The sequence below is a fragment of the Rissa tridactyla genome, chromosome 3 (assembly GCF_028500815.1).
Source record: "Rissa tridactyla isolate bRisTri1 chromosome 3, bRisTri1.patW.cur.20221130, whole genome shotgun sequence".
NCBI lineage: Eukaryota > Metazoa > Chordata > Aves > Charadriiformes > Laridae > Rissa > Rissa tridactyla.
In genome coordinates, this window is record NC_071468.1 from 101,042,940 (window position 1) to 101,063,974 (window position 21,035).

The following is a 21,035-nucleotide window of genomic DNA, read 5'->3' on the forward strand; positions in this document are numbered from 1 at the left end:
CCACCCACCCAAAGCACCGACAGGCACCGAATTTTTTTCTTTTTGGCGATGCCCTACCATAAACACAAATCGGCTTTCAGCCCGCCCTCCACCTCAGGACCTTTATTTAGGGACGTTTAATCACACCTTTGTCACACCAAACCCCCCCCAGGGGCCGCTGAGGTGAAGCCCCGGCCCCGCCCACGGGGCGGGGCCTGCGGGGCGGAAAGTGCTGAGTCACGGCGTGACGCGCCGCCGCCGTCACGCGTGGCGCCGGCCTCGGCTGCCGCCGCCGCCGCGGCGCAGAGCAGAGCAGAGCAGAGCGCGCCCCGCAGGCTCCGCGCTCCTCCTCATTCTCCTCCTCTTCTTCCTTCTCCTTCCCCGCCGTTACTCTCTGCTCCGCCGCCCGGCATGGGGTTGCTGTCGCAGGGCTCGCCGCTGAGCTGGGAGGAGACGCGGCGGCACGCCGAGCACGTGCGGAGGCACGGCATCATCCAGTTCCTCCACATCTACCGCGCCCTGCGCGACCGCCACAAGGACGTCCTCAAGTGGGGCGATGAGGTGAACCCTTCCCCCTCCCTGCCCCTTCCCCTTCCTCCTCCTCACCACCTTCCAACTCCGGCCCCCTCAGCGCGGCCCGGGCCGGCACACGGCCTTGCCGAGGCCTCCGCCAGCCCGGGGTGAGCTCCGGTGCGGCCCGGGCCCTGCCCGGCGACGGGTCCGGCCGCCGTTGCTCGGCGAGAGGGGAAAGTTCAGGCTGCCCCGGCGGGGCCTTTCGTTTCCCCTGCCGCCTCCCGTTGCGCAGCGCGGTTGCCTCGGTATTAACCTTGTGATTTTTTATTTTTTTATTTATTTATTTTTAAACGCTAAAGCAACTTTTGGCGCCTCCGTCGGGCATCTGTAAATCCGCCTGAGGTGTATTCTCCGGAGCGGCGGTGCCTGGCAGCGCTTGGTCATTCCTGCGAGTTTGTTTATTTTCTCTGGAGTGAGGTCTGATTAAAGCGTGTGTCTAAGCTCCAGGGTGGTGCCAGCTCAGCCTCAGAACCTGTTTTTGCGAGGGAAGCAGGGACTGGAGGTGCACAGGTGGGCTCAGCCCTCTCGCCATGCACCATGTCCCGCTGTGCTCCAGGCTTGCCCCTGTGGAAGGGGACACGCCAAGCCTTGCTTTGCTCCATAGTCTTCTAGGTGTCTGGCACGAGTTGGTCTGCTTTTCGAACAAGGATGATGGTGATCGCTCAGGTTGTGCCTTGAACTTTGTTAAAGGATCTTTGTGCCCAAGGACTGTAACTTTATCCGCAGATCTTGCGTGTGCTGCCATGCAAGGCTGCACTGAATTGGGTCCCAGCCTGACATCAGTCTGCAAGGAGACAAGTCTCTCTCCTGCATTGATAAGTAGGATTTCCTGAGAGTCACAGCTTTCCCTGGACAGGGAGCAGCTTTGCGTGTGCTGCGCTAGAAGTCACCCTTGATTGTGGTGTTGGTGCAGTCCAGCATTTCTCATTTGGAGGTGCCTGTGATGGCTGCAGGAAAGTTGGGAGAGCAGAGTAGGAATCGAGTGATGTGGAGGCTTGGCCGTTGCATCCATCTCATGTTCTGTTCCTTTCTGAATGGCAAAGGCTTTTGTGAGAAAACTTTGGGTGGTAACACTAGCTGTTCACAGATGCTCTTTGCCAGAGGAAAATGCTGTTCCCCTCCTGCACTTTGAGAGTCTCATAAAGTCTGTTCTTTTAAGGATTTGCTGTCAGACTTCACATAACTGAGCAAGGCAAGAATCGGAGCACGGGAGCTGCTTTCAAGAGGAGTGAGTGGGGGTTTGGCTGTCAAAATCTGTCCACTGAAGGGGATGATGCTGCCAGCATGTCTAGTCTACACCGCAGGGTTTTGCAGTGTAGACTAGAGCGGTATGGACTTAGGAAATTTTAAATATACATATATCTGTGCATGTCTGATATCTCTGTGTTCCTACATCTCTTTTATGACTGAAGTCATGCTGACAGAGGAGCCTCACAAACAGCCTTAAGTTCAGGAATATAGACAGAGCAGTGTTTTCTTATTGCTCTGAGACTTAGCTTGAGGGTTTTATCGTTAATCTTTTAAGATGGGGTGCTCATTTTTCAATGGGTGTTAGATTTTAGTTGTCCTTGCTTTCTCAGGGTGAGATTTCACAAGATAGGTAAGGTTGATCCGCTAGCGAGCTGGTTCAGCTTCCCTCCCCTTGCGCCAGGCTCGTGTTTCTTCTGCCTTCCTTGCATTCTTACTGGCTATGCGAGTTCAAGACGTTAAACCAGCAGAAAACTCCCATTCAGTTTTCTAGGGTGGTTCGTTTTCTCAGCAGAGCTTCCGCTGTTTCACTGCAATATCCAACAAGGTCTGCTTAATGTGAGGAAAGTAGGAGGAAGACGTGGAGGAAAGGGACGAGCAGAACGTTCCCCTGCCGCACCCATAGCTAGTCACTTGGTAAGCTTAGCTGTACAGTGAGACTGCACCCTAGGAGACTCGTTCTTCCTTTGGCATGGGGACCATACTGAAGAAAGTATTTATGCTTGGCAAATGGTGGTGTGTTGTGTTTAAGGAGATTCACAGTTTTCTTATGTCATGGTCAGCGTGGCAAGAGGCAGAATTTTAAGAGTGGTATGATTGCTGCTCTGTTTCTGATAAGGAGGTAGGAGCCATATTTGAAATGCTTGTGAACGTTCAGAGGTGAAGTAACCCAATTCATCATCTACCTCTGATTTTCAGCAAGTGGTAATAAACTCAGGTGTGGCAACTTATCTTTGTTCTACTGTATTATGCCATTTATTTATTTTTTTTTACGTAACATGGCACTTAGGAGTGTGTTAATGTACCAGATACTTGTTGCCAGTCTGCTCTTCTTGTAGGAACACAAACACCCACCTGTCTCCGTAACTTACTGCAGCTGTGCTGTAGATGGACTAGTGGGTAAAGCAATAAACTTGTTTTCCATTTTTCCTCTCAAATATCTATTTATTAGAAAGTGGTGCCACATTTACATGCAGCTTAGAGGAATCAGCTGACTAGCTGGACAATTTTCATAAAAAGCCTTTTGTGCACTTTGACCTTCATGTATAAAGTAATAGCCTGAGGGTGTTTTATTGTCTTAAAAACCTCTTGGAGATTGAAATCAAGAATGAAGATGACAGCCTTCATGTAATGATAGAGATTAAATCAGCATAAACAAAATTACTTTTGTGTTTGAGAGCTGTTTCTGAGACTGTTTTGCAAAAGATCTATGTTTTACTTCATTTTTAAGGAATGCTTATGAGAAAAAAACCAACTTTCTTATCATAGACTGAGTTTGTTTTTCAGGGCAGATGTGTGAATACTTTGAAGACTGTCCCCATCTAGCTGATGCCATTGTGGAAAAGGAATCCTGTGTTTGCTCGTGAGAAACACCTTTTGCTTTGAATCTATTTTCAGCAGGACTCCGCTTCTCGTTCTGTTTTGTAAGGCTCATTACATGAGCTGTGGTGGTCCTCTGGGGCGCTTGTAACCTCATAGGAATTCCATTCCCTGTCATTCCAAGGAATGAAACTGTCAGGAATCATCATATGCTTTCTGTTTTTTGGGTGCCAGACAAAAGTGTTGAGGCTAAGTGGTAACAGAGCCTTTGTGGTGGCATTTGTTTTGAAGGAAGAGAGGCAGCATCACAACTTGCACTGCAGGGTAGCGTTCCCTAGTGCTCCCATCCTCCCCCGAGTAAAGAGCTGGAAAGGTCAAAGCACTGGTTCTGCTATCTCTTGAAAAGTCAGCTATCTTCTTGCTTACAGGCTTAGTACAACCAAGGGGTTTACCAAACAGCTGTTGTGTCTTCTGGGGGCAGTTTGTTTTTACCCTGTTTTCCACAACCATGAAGTCTTGGCAATGGTAAAAAAAAAAACCAAAGAAACAAAAACTACAAATGTGAGTGTAACAGAATAAGACTTGCTTTTTTTTAAAAAAAAAAAATAAAATCTTTTTAAAGGTCTCTCTGAATCTGCATTTGTAGGTAAAGGTCCTTTGTCTCTTAGTCATCCTTCTGCCTCATTTAAAACTGACAGTTGGCCTCCCTGTTCATGCTTGCCTTCTCCTGACCGTGGAAAATACAAGACACTGAACTATCTCATTACCTCTCATCAAACCCCTCCTTATTACCCTTGTCTTAATGCCCACAAAAGTTGTACAACAACTAGATCTGCTGAGGAGACCCTGTCATGCTAACTGGTACAGTCTCACGGTCTCCTTGTGTTTTCAGCTTCCTCTCCCATCAAACAATGTATGCTTATCTTTGGATTTGCAGAGTAGAGGTCATTAAGCTCTTTTTTTTTTTTTTTTGTGTGTGCAACAGATACAAAAACCTGTAACTTTTCGATACTGCGTTTTAAAAGTTTGGTAGAGTGATTAGGTACTATGTGAGACAATTAGTTCATGCAGCTTGGCAGATATTAGTGATACCAAAAGAGTTCAACGGGGTTTTGAGAGTAAGGTAAAGTCTATTCTGCTGCTTACCAGCTTTTGTCCCAAAAAGCTCTCTTCTGTGCCAGCGTGTTACCAATCTCTTGTGCCTCTCATCTGCTGATTGCATTCTTGCAGCTGACCCATGTTGCTTAAGTTTCACTTTGCAGCTTAATGCAGACACTCCGATCAGACAAGTGGAATGGCTGGCCCTTGGCTAGGCTCACTGCCATTGCTTTGTGCTGAGCACGTGCATGAGCGTATGAATCACAGCACTTCATGCATACCTACATATACATATGTATTCATACATATATCTAATACTAGATGAAGTTTTTCTGCAGTCTGTTTTCCTCCTAAATGGGGCAGTTTGGTTGCTCTTCAGACTGAACACCTATCTGGACTGGGAGGAAATGACAGAAACAAGAAGAGTTGGAAAAGGAAAGTTGGTGGAGACAAAGAAAGAATAAAGAGTAAGGAGGAGCTGCTTCAACATATGAAAATGTCGAGAGAGGCATGCTGGAGGGAGATCCACTTAGAAAGAAGGGTGTAAAAAGCAAGCGTGGGCAAAACGTGACAGTTTTATTTAAAAGTATATGCGAATGAAATGGCAGTCTGACTTGCCCAGCCTTGTTTAGTGAAATTGGACATAATGACCCTTTTGTTGCATATGAGTCTTGTTCCTGTCAGTGTTGGGACATATCATACAATAAGCATCTTTAGCTTTTAGAAAGTTGTTTTCTTCGTGGAGACTTGGAGTGAAATTTGGAGGCCTTTAAACCAGGTTTGATAATGAAATGTATGAGGCAGCCTGAAAAATGTGCCACCACGCTGCTTGCAAGCTGAAGTCTTCCTGACTTAATGCTGGTTTTGGGTGGTTGGTTTTTTTTTTCCTGCATGTTATCTCTTTTTTTTTTTTTTAACCTTCTTTTGGTCTTTCTTCTGTACTTTTGATTGAATTCCCCTCCTTATTCATTAGGTTTTTTTAATTATGCCTTGTAAATAAGTTAAATGAGAACTGAAATGAACACTTGCTACTCAGTGGTTCCTCATGCAAAGCAAAGCAGCCCTTCTCAGATGCTTCAAGAAGAGAGGCCAGAGGTTTTCTTACCAGATGTGCCAAAGGTGTTGCTTCTGATTAGAAGGTGCATGACTCTCTTTAAAGCTTTCTTCTTTTGCTAATGAAAGGCTGAGCTGTGAAAAGAGCTCTTTTGCCTTTTAAACGATTCTTCCCAGGGACCTAGCTATTGCATTAATGTATTGGTGCGGTTTACAGCCTGTATGTTATTGGCGTTTTTTCAGGGCAGCAGCAACGTGTAAATTATATGATCAGTGATGTTGCATTACAGTTTGCAGAACTTTAGACTGGTAAAAAGGCCGTGACTCTCTGTAAGCACTGCTCAGCAGTAGCTAAACCATCCCTGTATTATCAACACTTCCCAGCACAGATCATAGCCCCATACTTTGTACTATGAAGAAAATCAACTCTACCCCAGCCAAAACCAGCACAGACACACATGTGCGTGCACAGAAATGTTCAAATAGAGGTAAGAAAGAACTGTGTGACTGATAAAAGGAGTGGGTTCAGAGAGCATCACGGTGTACAGGAAAGGTGATGTTCTTTTCTCATTTTGCAAGAAATTTGGCTAACCTAATGGAACAGAAAAGCAGCAGATGTCCTTTTAAGATAGTTGCTTACTTTACGAAGCCTAGATGTCCTGTGGAACAAGATGATGCTACATGATAGCTTTGAAGCCAAGACAGGCACTTCACATGGACAAGAATAGACAGTTTATTACGGCTTCTTTAAACTCCACGTGCTGCAAGATGTCTGTCCCTCTATCCAAACCACTTAGGTAATTGTTGAGTGGCTCATGGGGTCTCTAATGTTCATCTGAAACTTTCTAACTAGCTTTTCACTGTATATGTTATAAATAATCACAACAGAATCACAAAAAATAATTGTTGTCTTTTCCTGGCTGTCAATAATAGATCTTTAAAAAAAATTCAACCATGGCATTTTACAGACTCATCATCGATATTATAGTGATCTCTCATACTCACTTTGTACACGCTGCTGCAATGTACCAGCATGCAGAAATTGCTCTGTTTTAAAGCTTTTTCTGGGAATCTCGTGCTTATAATAAAGCTAACATAGCCTAAAGTCTTGCAAAATTGTTTTTGACGTTTGAGCTCTTGTCATTTTAAGACAATCACTTTTAGTCTCCCCCTCCCCCAGCAAAATTCCCCAAACAGAATGTGTTTTTGAATTTCTTTCATGCAGAAATTCCTCAGGATGGCCCCCTGCCAAACGTGGCATGTGTGGATGCATCTGAATGGGAGCTGTCTTAATCGATGTACTTGCCTGCTTGCCGCATGCAGGGAAGCAGCATTCATGAATGATTTGGTTATTTGTCACATGTCTGCTTATTCGTCCTTTCTGTCTGAGCTTTAGTTGGCTAAATAAAGGGACAGTGGCATTATTTGTTTACAAATAGATTTAGTGCTTCCTTGATGTGTTTTGTAGGTGCACCTGCTATTTATTGTAGTGGCATTTCTGGAGCAGGGTCTGAAGCTACCATATTAATGTGTCAGCTCATGCTGCTTGTCAGCCTTGAATGTATATATGCAGCTGCTAAAATGAGTACACTAATAGATGCAAATATAACTCCTTAAATCTTAACTTGAACAAGATAGGTGCCCTTGAAGAGCGTCCATGTTTATTCCTTACCTGGATGCTTTGGCTGACAGTTGTGAAACTGTTTTTTCTGCCCGGCTTTAATCCTTGTGTCAGGGAATGCCTAAACTGAATTACGTCTAAACCTCTAGCTCTCAAAACACGCATGATGTGTTAACCTCCCAGATGACGGATTATTTTGCTTCAGCTTCCTCCGCCTCAGGTTTTCCGTGCCTGGGTGATAAGCATAGGTTGTAGTGCAGCACCGCTGACCTACAGTGGTGTGAGCTTTGGTGCTGCATGCATTGTGCACGTGACAGTGCAGGACACGCTGTAGTTTATAGTGAGAAGCTTCTTCAAAAGCTAATTTTTGGATTCATGGAAGCCAGTTTGGAGGAGTGTTTTGTTGGTGGTTTTTTTTTTTTCCCTAAACAAGCTGCAATTTCTCATAAATAGTGACTAGCCCCCATGGTATGCATTGATTTCCTCCTTCCCAATCTTAGATCTTAATAAGAGAAGCTTAAATTATCTGCTGTTTGTATATTTCTGATAAAGAAATACTCTATTCACAGTGAGCTTCCTTCTGTGGATGTCAAGTGAATTGCTGTGGTCTTGTCATGGGATTGTTGTCTATTGCTTCAACGTAATTCCTCTTTTGTCACAGGACTTCCTCTTCTCCTTGCTGTGCAGACACATTATTTTACTTAACAGTATGAGAAAGGATGAGTAGGAAGGATGAGTACAGGAAAGATTTTGTTGTTGATGTTGCTTGTTTGGTTTTTGTTGTGGGGTTGTTTTTTTTTTTTTTTTCCTTCTTTCTGATGCAAGAGGCAACTTAGAAGCTTGCAGCATCTTGTTTCACGGTTGAATAAATGGTCTTTTACTAGCGTATAAAAACATAGAGCCTGAGGGGAATAGAAAATATTGTTGTACCAAAACCACTTGTTATTTTCTGCTTTAAATCTAAAAATTCCTAAGTGAATGTCTTTGCTACAGAAATCTAAAACTAACATTATCCTAGTCTTCTTTTTATAGTATTACTTCAGGTGTTACATAGTACAGCGGTCAAAGAAGAGACACTTTATTCACGAATGTGCCTCGTTTTGTTCTTTAGAAGCATGCAAATGATTATAACCTCTAGATTTTAGTTTTCAGTAACCCAACTTCCTGGTTTGTGGTGTGTGCAGCACAGGACATCCTCTAGTCACGTAATACCACGTGCAGAAGAAGAAAATCTGCAGTCCTGATGTCAGCAAGTGGGAGGGGGAACAGACAGGAGCACTTAGCTGGGGCTGGCTGTCGTGACTGAGAAGAGAGCCCCTGCATCCTCTTTGTTTTCTTTATCTATGGTCATCTTTAATGCAGCATAGAATTTCTTAAATTTTTTGCTTGTTGTCAACATAATATAAAACATCAGTTGTGTTTTGGTTTTAGGGCATGGTTTCTGTGAGTGGGTTTCATATAGAGCTGGAGATGGTGCTTTGTTCGTTGGATTGGCCACTTCCAATGTGCTTGATCAAAATTGAGCATTTTGGGAAATACATTTGAATCTTGGTTTTGCTGTTAAGAGCGGATTTTTGAAATTATTGCTATGACAGAGAATACCCGTAGTAACCTCGTGAGTGTGGAAGTGCTCTGCCTCATGCCAGTGTGCGATTTGGAGGCTTGCTGGCTAGAAATGGGGTAACCAGCTTCTGGGGCACTTCCAGACTTGTTTTCCTCCAAACTTCGCTCCCTCAAAGCTTGCCTTTGTGGGCCAGCAAACCTTTCATTAAAGGTACATTAGCAGCTGGTTATTACTGTGGCTCCATGTTTTGGCACAGCAGTGGTGAGAAAATAACTGCGTTAAAAGAAATACTTAAGTATTATGCTCCACATCTATCAGATGTATGTGTAACTATGGAAAAAAATCTTTTTCCATCTTAACACTGAAATCTTATGGCAGAGGTCCCTTAATGAACAATCAGATTATTAAAACTTATTTTCCTGTAGACTGTCATTTTAATGTTACCTGGTATTTTGATGATGCATTAACAGACAATAAACACATGGAGGAACTACTTTTATTTTTTTGCTGTAATAGAGCATAATGGAACTAGTGAAATAGGGTTTATTTCTTTGATACTCGAGAAAAAAGTTTACTGTGACTTGATTTTCTACTGTATACATAAATATATGAGGTATACTGCATGAAAATATTAAGTGCTGTAGTGGCTTTTGGTAATAGTAAACAGAAGCCATGAGACCTCATTGGGTATTTAGGAAAAACTTCCAATTTCTCTTAAAGGTCAAGGCCTGAGGTAAGGTACATATGAACAGACCACTACAATTGCTCCAAATACACGTGACAATACAGTAAAAGGAGAAAGAAACTGTCAGTAAGATTGTCCTTGAGGAACAGCGGTGGTCAATGTGTCACCTGTGATCAGTTTGGTTTTTTTTAAGAGTCATAGTACGGTTTGGGTTTGAAGGGACCTTCGAAGATCATGTAGTCCAACCCCCTGCTGTCGGCTCAAAGCGCCATCCAACCTGACCTTGAACACTTCCAATGATGGGGCACCCACAGCTGAGATGGATGATCGGGAGTGAGGTAAAAGGTGAACGCAGGGAACTGTTTTTCACAGCTAGAGAGTATACAGACTTGCATTGCTTTCCTCTCAAAAAAACTTCTCTTCAGAAAACTCTTAAAACTATTTTCCTCTATTCTATAATCTTCCCAGCACCTTACTTCTGAGCTTACCAGAGTCCAGACTGTGCGCTTACCTGTGTTTTCTTATGGAGAAATACCTTCTGGCAAATGCTTTGAATGTTAAAAGGATTTTAACATTAACTCTGGAGCAGAGGCTTTACTCTCAACTATTAGATAGGTTTTGTTCCCAGGGTACTCAGCATGATGATGTTAAATTGAGTGTGTGAGGAGGGCTTTTGGTATTGGAAAGCAGACCACTGCCAAGGCAAGCATTTGGACAATGATCATGTGTAAGAGGTGCGTCGACTTTGGTTCTCCTTGTTCCTTAGAATTGCTGTTGAAGAGTCACTTGACTGATACTTCTTCATTTTTAAGTAGTGTGCTTTATGCAGAAATAATATGCGTAATTTTGGTCAGATAATTCAGGCATTCAGACACAATTTCAGACATGCTTACCCATTTCCAGAGAACAATCATCTTTCTCTTTGCCACTGGGCAAGTCCAGCCCAACTATTTGGCTTAATGCATGGAAAGCGGTTTGGCTTCTCCCCAGTTGAGGGGCTTCAAGGTCTCACTTGTGGTTGTATTTGCAGAGGTGACATCAAAGAATTTTCAGAAGCTTGACATTTCCTTGGAAGCCGACTATGACAAATAATGGTGACTAGTGAAGTAATGCCGTTCTGGGTGCTGTCCTGCCGGCAAGCTAATGGTAGATACCTATCCCCAGTAGATACAGTGGTGGAGCAGAGCTGGTGTGGAAGTACTCTGTAGATGCAGTGCGCTGCAAGTCAGTAGTTGAGAGGAAGCAGTCTGTAAAGAATAGTTTTGCTTTGTGTTGGCTCATGGATAGATCTGTTATACTCAGATTATTTGCTTTAACTGAGAATTTATTTGCTTTTTCAATGCATTTAACCTTGAACAATTTTTTTTAGGCTTGCTCTATGTGTGTGTGGATTTACAGCTTTCGCTCTGCAACCTTGCTGGCCCAACTGTGTTCCTTTCCCTGGTAAGGTACCACTGCACTTCTGCAAGCCATACAGACCTGGGCTGGTCAGAGAGGTCTGTCCACTGAAGCTGTGCTGAGCGTGTCTGTCTGCAGGGAGAAGCTGGGAAGCTGCCTTTCATCCTCATCAGCCTTGCAGCACGTGATGGATGGAGGACAGAGATGTGTAGGGTTTGCTGCGGAGGGAGAGCACCAGGTGGGCGCACAGGTCCCAAGTGGCCACCTTTCTTACCGAGGCAGGGTGAGCTTTCCTAGCTGGCTTTTTACAAGGCTGCTTGTCAGCCATCTGCATCAGTCATTTGAGCTGACATGTATTTTGCTGCTTGCTAAGGAGACTAGTTAAAATTAGGAAGAGAAGCGAACTCAAAAGAGCTCGGCAAAATGATGAATTATGAATGTTGGGTGAAACCCTGCATATTTGGCTTTTGGACTCTTGAAGCTCTGCCAGTCGTGCTGATGCTTTCAGCTTGGCTGCAATTCTCTGAACTTTATTGTGGATAGAAAACATGTGAGAAGTCTGTGAATGACGAGCTGAAGTTAAATGTAAAAATGTGTGAACTCTGAATTTGTTTCTTTCTTTCTAGCTTTAGGCTAAATCTTTTGATGAGCTTAAATTAAATTCTTTGAGGATGCCCATTCAGTCAGTCCCTCTGTTGGCAAGATACTCTGTGGGTAACTTGGAATTGTTGGCAGCCGTCTGAAGCTTTTTTTCTTTTCCCATTAAAATTAATGGCAGATCTTCTGTGTGTTAAGACAGCTTTGAAGATTTAGTCAATGTTTCTGGAGGCAAGAGTAGTAGTTGTTTCTAAAGCTAGATGTATAAATGCAATGTATTCACTACTGCATTCGGATTATGAAACATTTTGATTTCTTTGGTTTTGCCGCCTTGGATTAATGGGGTTTTTTTACACTTTTTGGGTTATTTTCTTTTGTGAAACTTGTAATGCAGTTTATAGAGAAGTGCTGTGTTCACACCACCAGCTCATTGCAGTTATATTTGGAGAGGGATTTTTAAGACAGTAGGCTAATCACAGTAACTTATTCATGTAATGGTGGACAAATGTTAAACTTTGGGGTCTCTCGAAGGCAGCTGTGGTTCCTTTGCCTTCTCTTCTGCCACCAGCCCACGTGGGCTGTGTGGTGTGAGGCCAGGCATGCAGTGGGCTTGGTTCACATCCACATGTCCATCTGTATGACTCGAAGAACTGTGCGCTCTCGTACCTCTTGTAGTTCAGGCTGGGTCCAAGCGAGGATGATGCTTTTCGTAAGCAGGAGGGGATGATGTTGAATATGGTAGGAAACTGGAAGGTGTAAGAGAAGTCCCTTTTTATTGACAATAATCATGGATCAAGTGTCACTGGAGAGACAGGTACTAGATAACAAGTGAATCAGTGCTGGAGTGTGTTCTGGTTGACTATAGTCCATAGTTATGTCGAGTAGATTATTGTGGCATAATACACACAAACCACAATGTATACCACACAAAGAAATGCTGTCTTGCACAGGAACTAGAAATCATTATTTTTCTTTAGAGGATTAAAATCTGATCTTAAAAAATATAGAGAATATGTATCATTGCTGAATGATTCCCTTCAGAGTTTGTGTCTAACTAGATTCTGTAGAATTACACGCATTCTTGGATAACGCTGCTTGTGATTTAATCTCAAGTCCCACCAGAGGATTGTATTTGTTGTCACAGTAGCTAGCAATAACTCTTCCCTGAACACTGAAGCAACCAAAGAACATGAAGCCCACAAATCCTCTTACTGTGTGCTGGAAAACACTACAAAAGTTTCCTGTGTTTTGGCAAGCTGTTTTTCTATACGTATCAGGCTTTTGTACAAAATAAAAGTTGCCATGGGTTGGTATGCTGCAACTTTAACATCAGCATCTTGCATGAATCTGAATTCCTGGGGCTGGAGCAGTGGTGTTCGGTAAGTACCAGTGGATGCACTTCTGGGCGCTGTAAGAAAACAAAACTGAGGAGCACAGTGCAAAACCTCGGGCGACTTCCAGCTGTGGAACCGCAACCTGAATTTTTAACTACAGGTTGATACTTGTATTAGATGAGCTGTGAAAGTCTTGAGGCAGTGGTTTGAGAGCCTCCAACAAAAGGCAGTGTGTATCACCGCTGGTCCAGCCAGGGGTTTTCAAAGCCAGTACCCCGTGATGCATTTTCATGTATGACTTCTGCTTTTATGTGGTAAGCAGTATATCGTGCTTGGGGGCTGTTCTGCCTTTCATGCTTCCCAGAACAGTGCAAAGCATCCCCGGCTAAATAGGTGTTAGGAAATAGATTGTATCAGTAAGTAGTGAAGGGCTATAAGGTCCAGGTGACTGGTTGCTATACCGGGTAACACTCTAAAAGTCTTCACAGGAGCTTTGACAGCAAGTATGCATGGAGATTAGAAAGTTTGACATGAGGGCGTTCCAGATCTGGCTGCTTTCAGATAATCTCTGTTATGGAAACAGTATTCTCCAGTGCTGCGACATGGTGTTGGCACCACTGTCTTTGGCAGCGTGTTGGATCGAATTCTCCACTGGTGTGTCACTGGGAGCAGCGGTGGGTCACAGCCTGGGGCAGGAAGGAGGCAGAGGTCCTGGGGCAAGGTATGCCGCTGGGCAGCAGGGGAAGGAGAGGTGGCAGCAAAGCTGAATCAAGAAGGGGTGGAAACCCCTGTGCTGTGCCAAGAGCTGGAGTAAATGGCAGGAGCCATGCTGTCTGTGAGAGCCGTGGGCTTTCCCTGGTGTAAATGAGGCTCTGTTATTGCTAGTCTTAAATAGCTCCAACAAGTGATTGGGTGTAAATGGATGTCTTGTTTGTAGAATGACTCTTTTTTGTTTGTTTTTTTGTCAGTTTTTGTGAGACTGTAACTCATGGCATGACAGAGAGATGTTTGTGGTTAATAGCTTGCATAGGATTTTAAATTTTTTTTAAAATAATGTGGAGGCAAATACAAATTCAGGAATCTTTTTGCAAAATATCCACAATTAGAAATGGAGGGGAAAATTTTAGAGGCCGATCTCAAGGAATTTCAATTCTTTAATCAAGATGAAATAAGCATGCAGCTGTTTTCTGTGGGATTGTTTACTGCATCCACAGCTAGTGGTGGTTTTTAAGCTGTGGAGATAAAGTTCAGTCCGACATCCTTTTTTTTTTTTTCTTCTTTTCACTTGATGTTTGAAACTGTGCCAACGTGTTTGTTGCAAACAAAATCTTACTATATAATTGTTTATTTTGTTTTTATTATTTACAAGGTGGAATATATGTTAGTAAAATTTGACCACGAGAATAAGAAAGTGCGCTTGGTGCTCTGTGGTGAAGAAGTTCTTCAAACGCTACAAGACAAGGGGGAGAAGGTAAACCCCAAGTGAGTAGCTGTTTCCTGTTTCTTTTTTTCTCATGTTATGATACTGTACAGAATTTCGTAGACATAGCTTAACTTTCAAGTCTGCTGTTGGTAAAGCTGTAAGCCACAGATACTGATATTTTCAGATAAAGTTGGGGTGCAGGAAATGAAAGACTTTGAGAACACTTGCAGGCAGCCTGTGCGCTTTTTGTGTTATGACTCGGGGCGGGGGGGGGGGGGGGGGGGGCGGGAAGGAGGCTGTAACAACCCACAGAAGTTGCAGTTTGGGTATTTGTTTTGTCTTGCTCTAGTTTTGTGTGTGTGCACTCTCCCCTATATCCCTGAGGACAGGAGTGAGTGAGGCCTGTGTAGGGAAGCCTGTTGTCTGCGGGAGGGCTCTCCCATTTTTGACAGAATTAGGAAGGTAAGCATAAGGGCAGCAGAACAGTTCTTCCTCACCCTCTCCCATGGAATTTTCAGGAATAACTGGATCATATCCCTACTTCAACTAGACAGAGAATTGTGAATTGCCTTTTAAGTGATGGCAGCAGAGAAACGAGAGCAGAGACAGTGAAGTGCTTTAGCTGAAGAGAGCCCAAAGTAGGTGACAGCATACAGGAAGGTGGATAAACTGCTGTTGCAATGAGTGGCTTTTGTGCCTTGGTCCTGTCTACTACTTTCTAGGTACCTTAAACTCATCTTCTAGTAAGGCTTCCCTGTTTGCCTTCCTCAGTAGAGGGACTATTGAATGCCTGCAAGAAGGAGTCCCTTTGCTTTTAGACTCAAAACTGCTACTGCCTGAAGAACAGCAGGGGAGATGTGGCTCAGCCTCTGGTAGAGTGTGCTCCATAGAGGTGGCATGACTTCACAAGGGGATGGGAGAGTATTACTTTTCAAGGGTGACTAGGTGGACTCAGACTTCATTTAGTTTCTTAACCTAATAAATTTGTGAGACAGGACCAGATAGTCACAGCAGTGGAAAGGAGAAATTGAGCATAACTTTTGCCTTGCCTTGTACTGTGGAAGAAGTTGAATGTTCTGTATGGTCCAGTTTCAGTTAAAACCCCAAAAAACAAGGCTTTAGACAGATACGAAAGGTGATTGCGGTTTGACATAGGCAAATCCTACTTATTGCACTGTACAGCAACACTTCCTACTGCCAAACTGTGCCTTAACTTCTTTTCACTGCCTCCAAGCAGTGAGGTACATTGGAATGTACATTGTGTTACTCTATCAAATAATCAGCTTTAGGAGATACTTCTTGCAGGTTGTACTCATTTCTGAAATCCTCACAAATAATCTAATTTTTTTTTTTCTGAAGCTGTAGAAATATTTAACCGAGGCTATTCTTTTATTATAGCCACCCAACACTCTGGCGACCAGAATATGGAAGCTACATGATTGAAGGGACGCCTGGGCAGCCATATGGGGGAACCATGTCTGAATTCAACACTGTGCAAGACAACATGAGGAAAAGACGGCAAGAGGCCGCTTCTGTGCTCAAAGAAAACGAGGCTGTTTGCACTGTGACATCATTTCCAAGGTGAGATGGTTGTTGAAATGTAATGCTGTGTTTCCTATTCTCCTTATACTTTTTTTTCTCCTTATTGCTTACAGGTAAGCTGTAAAATGAAACCGAACAAAATATGATTCAATCAAAGTACTTTGATTTAACATTCCAGTTGTGTTTCCTAAAATTTTTATTGCAGTGAGCCCAAAAAAATAAGCATCTTTTACATTTTTAAGTTACTTCTAAACTGTGGTGATCTCGTATTAGGAGAGAATACCTGAATATTCATAACAAAGTACTGTATGTAGAGTAGTCTGACATCTGGAATTGATACAGCAAATCATATATAAAAGGTTTCTCTGTACCTATTTTGCGAGTTTTGATCTTTATAAATAGCAGTTTGGTAAAACGTGGCTACTCTGATCTATTTTTTGACACTACTTTTTCCACTAAAGCACATGCAAACTTCTTTTGGTGTCTTGGAGTACACAGTAGAACAGGAATGTGATTGTCCTTACAAAATGAAGACTTAAAACTTCTATAATACTGTACTGACTAAATCTGGAAAGGAATGGACCTCTCCTGGGTTCATATCCTTACAAAGGGTAGATTTTCTCCTTTTTATTGCTGTAAAGAGGCTCTTGAAGAAATGAAATTCAGGAAATTCATTACCTAGGAGAAACTGTAGTTTTTGACCTTCCTTTCAAACATAATCCTTGTCAGGGATTTATTATGTTCATTCTAACTAGCCTGGTCAATCAAATGAATGAAGATAGTTATGCTTAAAATAGTAAAAAAAAAAAATTGCTGTGCGGTAGAAGAGAAGCAGCTAGCCTTACTGGCCAGTACAGAATGCAGTGGCCCTAAATTTGCTTCCTCTTTATGGGAGCGATACTGGATATCTTTGAAGTAATAAGGGCTTATTTGAAGTCCAATGGTTAAGTAGTTCTCTGTGTTACAGAGCTAAGGTTCTTTAGCCCTGCAACCTTACAAATAGATTATGTCACTTAATAAATATTGTATACAAACATTTCAGACCAGGTCTTGCAAAGAATAAAGGGAGAGGAGTAATTCATCACAGAAATTCTTTTTACATCACTGTAGGATCAGTACATTGGACTTCAGTGAAAGCCAGTAAATAATAAAATGTAGTTTCTTTATTACTTATGGATCATCCCAACATGGTTTTATTCTTCAGAGATTGCTCTCCCTAAGCTATTTAGTTTCTTATTGCTGCCTTTTGTCATCTTGCCATTCAAGTCCTTGTTGGTTTGACTGGAGCATTGCTAACATGTATGTCTGAGGTTTTGTGGGTTTGGGGTTTTTTACTACGTTCTCTCTACATTAATATATACATATGCCTGTGTGCGTCTGTGCATATACATGTGTGTATAATAAATAAAATAAAATCTGTGCATCTGAAAAGACAAAAAAACTTGCTGACAGAAGAAAGGTAAAGAATACTTATTAAAATAACTCCGTTAAAAATGAACAAACCTGAAAATGCTTAAATATGAAAAAATACAAGCTTAGAAGCTGAATGAGTATCCCGAGTACTTAAATCTGTGAGCCCTCACTACTGGACCAAAAAGGTGTTTTCTTTCTTGAGGGATGGAGTGATATTGCACTTACATAATTAGTGAAGACAGGTTTAGATGTTGTAGGACAACTTCTGTACCTAACCCAGGAAGATGTAGCAAATAGCAACATGCGTGCTGAACATAAATAATATTTCCAGAAATGTGAGTGTTTCCTGGTATTTTGAGTAGTTTGCTTGTAGTTGTATTAGCCAACCCTTTTTATACATCAAACTACTAGAGCCTCTTGAGATAGCGTAATCTTTGTGCTTTATACTGTGCAGCATGGAGAAAGTAATCTTCTGCAATTTTACCTCCAACTTCTCAAATGCTCTTTTGTTTCAGTTGCACTGAAAACCTACTGGTTCTTGTTTCAGATGAGTGTTAAACTTACAATGGAGGCTACAAAGGAGAGGGTTGTATTCTGATTTACTTGCATATCTGTCAGCATTTTTCACCTAATAGTGTAATTTTTCTCTGCTTATTACATTTCTCTCATTTATGGGGTCTTTCAGAGTTCCAAAATCACAAACTACTGTGAGATTTGGGATATATGTATCACTTGAAATTACCTCGAATTCTTACAGAGTTGGTTAGGTACATCTTTTTAAGTAGATTGTTGGGAGCAGAGCTAGATAAATTACTTCACCAATCAACATTAACCTGCGCCCTCTAGAGAAACTGTTTAAGGCGCAGAATGCAGCTGCACGTCAGTATTAACGATGAGTGCCCACACACTAAAATGTATGTACTCTGCCTAATACTATGAAGTTTCTTGCTGCAGCCACTGGAAAGATCTGTGTTTACTGTCCAATGATAGGGGAGTAGTTTTTAAAACACTCACCCCCTCCCCTTTTTTTTAACCACTCCTTAAGCTGGTTGTTGGCAAGCGCCGGCCTTTTTACAGCACCTGTTTTAAGACCCCTTTCTGGTAATTCCACATGTACAGTTAGCAGTCTTGAAAAGTGCTTCAGAAATACTTAGAGTAGATGCAAGGTTTTGGGTTTGTTTTTTTTTTTTAAAAAAAAAAAAACTCCTTTTATTCCTTTGTCTATGAGAATCCTAATCTCTGATCATCTGACCATTTAAAAAATCATAGTCAGTCTGCATTACAGCTTGGATCTCATTGTTGTATTATATAGGTTAGGGTGTCCTGGGTTTACGCTGCCGGAATATAAGCCAACGCCAGTAGAAGGAGGAGCTTCGAAATCCCTCTTTTTTCCAGATGAAGCCATCAATAAACATCCTAGATTTAGGTAAGAGTATTTTGGGTGTGTGAATGGGAAGCTGAATATTTTTCTGTGCCTAAATATCATAGACATACCTGCAACTTCTTTACGTTGCTGGAATAGAGAGCTATGTGTTGCATAGATAGTTGCTGCAGATACCACTTGAACAGAGATGGTTGTGATGATGTGTTTTCTGTCAAAGTGCCTTAAGAAAGTAAACTGTTAAGTAACTTTATATGGTAGTTCACACCATTATGTAGCAAAAGGTGTTGATTATGCTACTGCAAAATTGTTTCCAGTTCAAAATCCCATGGCTAAGCACTTCCATCACAGTTAATCCAGCTCTTGCTCAGATACGTCACAGCGACATCTCAGTGTAATCAGTAACTTGTCCTCATTACCCTGAAATGGAATCGTAGAATCATAGAGTCTTCATGGTTGGAAAGGACCTTTGAGATCATCGAGTCGAACCATACACACACAAAAAAAAAACCCAACCCCCTACAATCTCTGCCACTAGAGCATGCCCTGAAGTGCCACATCTAGACGTTTCTTAAATACCTCTAGGGATGGTGACTCAACCACCTCCCTGGGCAGGCTGTTCCAGTGCCTGACCACTCTTTCAGTAAAGGAATTCTTCCTAATGTCTAATCTAAACCTCCCCTGCCGCAGCTTCAGACCATTTCCTCTGGTCCTGTCCTTATTCACTTGGGAGAAGAGACCAACACCCACCTCTCTCCAACCTCCTTTCAGGTAGTTGTAGAGGGCAATGAGGTCTCCCCTCAGTCTCCTCTTCTCCAAGCTAAACATGCCCAGCTCCCTCAGCCTCTCCTCATATGACCTGGTCTCCAGACCCCTCACCAGCCTGGTAGCTCTCCTCTGGACACGCTCCAGCACTTCAATATCCCTCTTGTACAGAGGGGCCCAGAACTGAACACAGGACTCGAGGTGAGGCCTCACCAGTGCCGAGTACAGAGGCACCATCGCTTCCCTGCTCCTGCTGGCCACGCTAGTCCTGATACAAGCCAGAATGCTGTTAGCCTTCTTGGCCACCTGGGCACGCTGCTGGCTCATGTTAAGCTGGCCGTCCACCAGCACCCCCAGGTCCTTTTCTGCTGGGCAGCTTTCCAGACACTCTTCCCCAAGCCTGTAGCGTTGCTTGGGGTTGTTGTGACCGAAATGCGGGACCGGGCACTTGGCCTTGTTAAACCTCATACAGTTGGCCTTGGCCCGTTGATCCAGCCTGTGCAGGTCCCTCTGTAGAGCCTTCCTACCCTCAAGCAGATCAACTCTCCCACCTAGTTTGGTGTCGTCTGCAAACTTACTGAGGGTGCACTCAATCCCCTCATCCAGATCAGTGATAAAGATATTAAACAAAACTGGCCCCAAAACTGAGCCCTGAGGGACACCACTGGTGACCGGCCGCCAAGAGGATTTCACCCCATTAATCACAACTCTCTGGGCACAGCCATCCAGCCAGCGCACAAGAGTGCACTTGCCTATGCCATGATTCGCCAGCTTCTCCAGGAGAATGCTGTGGGGGACGGTGTCAAAGGCCTTACCAAAGTCCAGATAGACAACGTCCACCACCTTCCCCACGTCCAGAAGGCGGGTTACATGGTCATAGAAAGAGATCAGGTGGGTTAAGCAGGACCTCCCCTTCCTAAACCCATGCTGGCTGGCCCTGATCCCTCAGCTGCCCCGCACTTGCCGTGAGAGCTCACTCAAGATGATCCTCTCCATGATCTTTCCTGGTACCGAGGTCAGGCTGACGGGCCTGTAGTTCCCCGGATCCTCCTTCCGACCCTTCTCGTAGATGGGCGTCACATTAGCCACCCTCCAGCCATCTGGCACCTGCCCTGTTGACCAGGATTGTTGATAGATGATGGAGAGAGGCTTGGTGAGCTCTCCCGCCAGCTCCCTGAGTACTCTTGGGTGAATCCCATCTGGCCCCATAGATTTATGTGTGTCTGCAGTGTGTCTGCAGAAGCAAATCATTGACTACTTCCTCCTGGATTATGGGTGCATTGTTCTGCTCTCCATCCTTCCAGCTCAGGGGGCTGAACACCCTGGGCATAGCTGGTCTGACTATTGAAGATGGAGGCAAAGTAGGCATTAAGTATCTTAGCCTTCTCGTCCTTGGTTGCAACTTTTCCCCCCCTCCCTGTATCCAGTAATGGATGGAGATTCTCCCTGGCTCTCTTTTTGTTGATGTATTTATAAAAAGTTTTTTTGTTGTCCTTAATGTTAGTGGCCAAGTTGAGCTCCAGCTGGGCTTTTGCCTTCCTAATTTTCTCTCTGTATAACCTAATGAGATCTCTGTACTCCTCCTGAGTTGCCTGTCCCTTCTTCCAAAGGTGGTATAAACCCCCCTTTTATTCCTAAATCCCATCAGAAGTTCCTTGTTCATCCAGGCTGACCATTTTCCCTGCCCTTTAGACTTGCGACACTTGGGGACAGCCTGCTCCTGGGCCTTTAAGATTTCCTTCTTGAAGAGCGTCCAGCCTTCCTGGACCCCTTTGCCGTTCAGCACTATATCCCAAGGGACTCTCTCAACCAACTAGTTCCT

The 21,035-nt window shown here is 43.4% G+C and overlaps 1 protein-coding gene across 4 annotated transcripts in view; it reads left to right on the forward strand.

Annotated features, from left to right (window-relative positions):
* The first annotated feature begins 266 nt into the window (after positions 1–266).
* The window catches only part of GCLC (glutamate-cysteine ligase catalytic subunit), a 37,197-nt gene continuing 16,428 nt past the window's right edge, over positions 267–21,035 (forward strand). Inside the window, exons 1-6 of one of the 4 annotated variants that reach the window (XM_054194128.1) lie at positions 267–540; positions 10,730–10,803; positions 10,897–10,996; positions 14,059–14,171; positions 15,511–15,693; positions 18,380–18,493. In XM_054194128.1, coding sequence (XP_054050103.1) covers positions 391–540; positions 10,730–10,803; positions 10,897–10,996; positions 14,059–14,171; positions 15,511–15,693; positions 18,380–18,493 — 734 coding nt within the window. In that variant the 5' untranslated portion in view covers positions 267–390. Of the gene's footprint in view, positions 541–10,553; positions 10,585–10,729; positions 10,804–10,896; positions 10,997–14,058; positions 14,172–15,510; positions 15,694–18,379; positions 18,494–21,035 lie in introns of those variants that run through there. The other 3 variants (XM_054194125.1, XM_054194129.1, XM_054194127.1) reach the window with 3 other exon arrangements.